This window comes from Terrapene carolina, unplaced genomic scaffold (genome assembly GCF_002925995.2).
Source record: "Terrapene carolina triunguis isolate 2854851 unplaced genomic scaffold, T_m_triunguis-2.0 Scaffold58, whole genome shotgun sequence".
In the NCBI taxonomy this organism is placed as follows: Eukaryota; Metazoa; Chordata; order Testudines; family Emydidae; genus Terrapene; species Terrapene triunguis.
This window is the reverse complement of record NW_020664409.1, coordinates 1-3,680: the sequence shown is the minus strand read 5'-3', so window position 1 is coordinate 3,680 and position 3,680 is coordinate 1. Positions and strand designations below refer to the sequence as shown.

At 40.1% G+C, this 3,680-nt stretch overlaps 1 protein-coding gene across 1 annotated transcript in view; it reads left to right on the top strand.

The window, feature by feature from the left end:
* Positions 1-1,920, top strand: part of F13A1 (coagulation factor XIII A chain) — a gene marked incomplete at its 3' end in the record, with an annotated part of 85,489 nt that extends 83,569 nt beyond the window's left edge. Inside the window, exon 13 of the mRNA XM_026647283.2 lies at positions 1,760-1,920. Within this exon, the coding sequence (XP_026503068.2) occupies positions 1,760-1,920 (161 nt within the window). The remainder of the gene's footprint in view (positions 1-1,759) is intronic.
* Between the last annotated feature and the right edge of the window lie 1,760 nt (positions 1,921-3,680).

The following is a 3,680-nucleotide window of genomic DNA, read 5'->3' as shown; positions in this document are numbered from 1 at the left end:
TGTGTGTGTGTGTGTGTGTGTGTGTGTGTGTGTGTGTGTGTGTGTGTTTTGAAGGTAATAGAATATCACTATATGATCAAAATGTGTCAAAGGCATTCTTTCTAGACTACACTGCTGAAAGGAGCAAAATAAGTTTTCAAACAGAAACTGGGTGCGTGATTTTCAGAATAATGATTAAAGGAACTGTGGGGGTTGAAAACATCTTTGAGGATTTGAATAGCTTAAACCTGCCAGTGCCTTCAAAGGTGCTATTGCTTCCACTCAGTTATATTTAGCTTTCTCTGTTTTTTTGAAAGGCTGCTAGGCAGCTCAGTTTTGTGTCTCCCTTGGCTTTCCCAGGCACAGTAAGTTGTATTGGCATCTTACCAGCATATCCTCTGCAGAAATGAGATTCCATTATTCTTTTTTCTCTGTGATTAAATTTAATCTGAAATGTTTCTCTTTTTTTCCATTGTAAAATAAATTTCACTTATAGTACAACAAATATTTTTTGCACAGATAAAAACACCAAGTCTTGATTATAATTAAATATTTGAGATATGATTCGAAATTCATTTACAGGAGATGGGACCACATCAAAAAAATTCCAGGCTGGCCTGGTGAATCTAGTTCAGGTGGTCATCCTGGGAATAGCTTTGAAACCCACTCTAGGAACCCATTGTGATGTAGGTGGATCAAAAGTGGAAAGAGGTGAATGTGACTTATCCAGTTTGAATTCAATTTCATGGGTGTTTATACAGTGCCAAGCACACTGGGGGCCTAGTCCAGCATGACTCTGAGGCTCCTAGGTGCTACGATAATACAAATGAATAATAAGTGGATGGAAAACCTTGATACTTTTTACTAATGTTGGGGAAAAAGTAGACTGGAGTTTGCTCAGGCAAGGAATCAAGATATATAGTGACTGATTGCCTAGATGATCTATGTGAGCTTCTGCATGTTGAATTCTAACACCCTTGCTGGACTGGAAGTTGCCGTTCAATACAGTTAAAATCAATGATTCTCTGCATCTTAACATTCCAGCCCAGGGAGTTGTTCCTTTCAATAATTATGATCCAGGACCAGAGTGAAAGCTCTCAAGGGAGAGGGGTAGTGCTGAGAGATTCCCTTTGTGGCGTGCTGCATGTACCGTTGATGTAGCTCAACAGCTGGCATCAGCAATGAGCCCTGCGCTGAGGAACAGGAAACCTTGCCAGTAGCACTGAGCGCATTCACACCTCCAATTGGTTGCTGTTACCGCCTGCATGGGTACCACAAAAATAAGTGGAAGTGGTATGGGAATGAAGTAGAGAAGTAAACATTTAGAGGGAGATTCACCAAGGGCATTTCAGCACCTCACTCTCCTCTTAAAAGCCCATGGGAGTTATTTATTACATCTTGTTTATATTATGGTAGTGCCTCTGAGCCCCAGTCAAGGATCAGGGCTCCATTATGCTGGGCACAGGACAGACATGTAACAAAGAAGATAGTCTCTATTCCAGAGAACTCAATCTTAAATGACAGGTGTTGCACAAGGTGAGGACCAAAGGAACAGATGTGGGAAAGGGAGGTAACACACAATGAAAGTTTTAGCAGAAAATGAGGGGTCGCAGCTTTTGTCTGACCACCTAATTCCCATTTGTGCCTTTGACAGTCTCTTCAGTGGGGGAAAATCTGTACTGTGTCTGTAGGGCATCAGCAGGACTGAAAGTAATAATAGGTAACTATACTGCTTTCAAGCGTCAGTTTTATTGTGTGTGTTTGTTTTTTCTCCCATCAGCTAAAATTTCTGAGGTCTTAATCAAATCGGGGGAGTACATGAGTCAGCTGCTGGAACAGGCCTCTTTGCATTTCTTCGTCACAGCACGTCTCAATGAAACGAAAAAGATTCTGGCCAAGCAGAAGACCTCTGTACTGCAAATCCCCAAGCTGCACATCAAGGTCAGTTTCAGGAATGCAACAAAGGAAACTAGCAACTATCCTGAGTTCAGGATACATTCTGCATCACTGTCACACTGACCTCTATTATGTATATCTACGGGTTGGGCCAGTGCTTAGGTGGCTAACCTGGGGGTCTTTTTTCAAACAAATTTTAAAAGCTAATGTTATAAATAACTTAAAACAGGGTCAGATATAAAAATAAGTAGAGTTGATCGCATCACCTCTAGTTCGGTTGCCTCATGCATCCCACTCGGACCCTGTTTTTAGTTGCTTATAACTTTGCCAGATTTTAACGTTTTGGCTGAAGTTTTCCATGTTGGTGTGTGCCTGAGGCTGAATTTATTTGTTGTTTTTTGAAAGGCTCAGCAAAAATGAAGAAAATATGTTTTGCGCATGTTAAACATTCTTACAACTGTTTTGTTAAGGTCTAGCACCTCCATGCTTTGGAGAAGGACTTGAAATTTGGTAGGGACATTACCTTGATGTCAGGTATGGGCCTTTTGCCATCCCCAGGAAAATTCATCCAAGAAGGCCAAGTTATGAGCCTCTGAAAAATCTCAGTTTGCACATGTTCAGATAGACTTGTTAGTTTGGCAGCTAAATTCTCCTGACTCCATCTGCACTGAACATGTTCCAGCAGGGGACTTCAGGGAGTGAGCAGGACTTTCCCTCTTATTACTTGGGCAGGAGGAGCAGCAAACAAGGAAATGGTGGGGGCACAGGCAAGACGGGTTTATATAACTATCCTTCCAAATGTGAATAGATACAGAACAATCTTCCTGACCCTGCAGACAGACTGAAGCAATAGCTATGAACTACCCCACGTCATCTCAAAAGGAGGGTCAGCTCTGAAATATAATGGAGGTAGCTCAAATGGCAGCATTGTTTAAGATTCTGTATTTCTTAAAATAAACACACAAAAATTCTGAGGTCCTAACATCATAGTTATATCCATGTGAAACAGCAGGCAAGCTACAAAAAAGGTGAGAAAGTAGAACAGATATTGTAGACTCAAAATACTGAGAAGTCTGCAGAAAAACTCATGAAATACAAAAGTGTCACTATGGTCTAATTAGAGAATGTAAATGATTATCAGTATTGTCTTCAGACAGGGTTTTGTTTTACAGAGCATCTTCAGTAGCCAAATTTAAAAATGTATAATCTTGTAGCTTCAGTATTCAGACAGAACCTCCTACACAAAATCCCCAGGTTAAGCTCCAAAATAGCTTATCCACCCTCCTCTGTTGTGATGAAAGAATAATTAATGAAAGTGATAGGTTTTTGCCCAATACCCATTTATTCTATAAACAATAAAAGCTTAAGGTGACCTGCAAAGGGTAAAAAAAATATATATATATATTGTGTTTTGTGCCCTATTTGCTGCTTTGTGATGTACATAGGTGGCCTGCTTTTTGTTTTTTTCTTTCAAGTGCATGCAAGAGAGAGGTGGTAGGGGTTTCTGCTCAATTTTAATTTTAGAAATGTGAGAAATGCAAGTCTCATCTTCCCGAACTTTCTTGGGAGACTTCAATATGTGACTTGGGTGACTACTTAATCCTTATGTAAGGGGAAAGGGTAAAAAATCCTATTCCCCATATGTCGTCATATATACCTCTTGATCTTTCTATGTCTGGCTAAAAGAGCATTGGAATTAACCAATTAATGCTTTCTTTCAAATTTAGCTTGAAGCCAGGTCACAATAATAAGTGTGCTATGGTGAAATTCTGCTCTCAGTTACATCTGTGTAAACCCAGAATAAC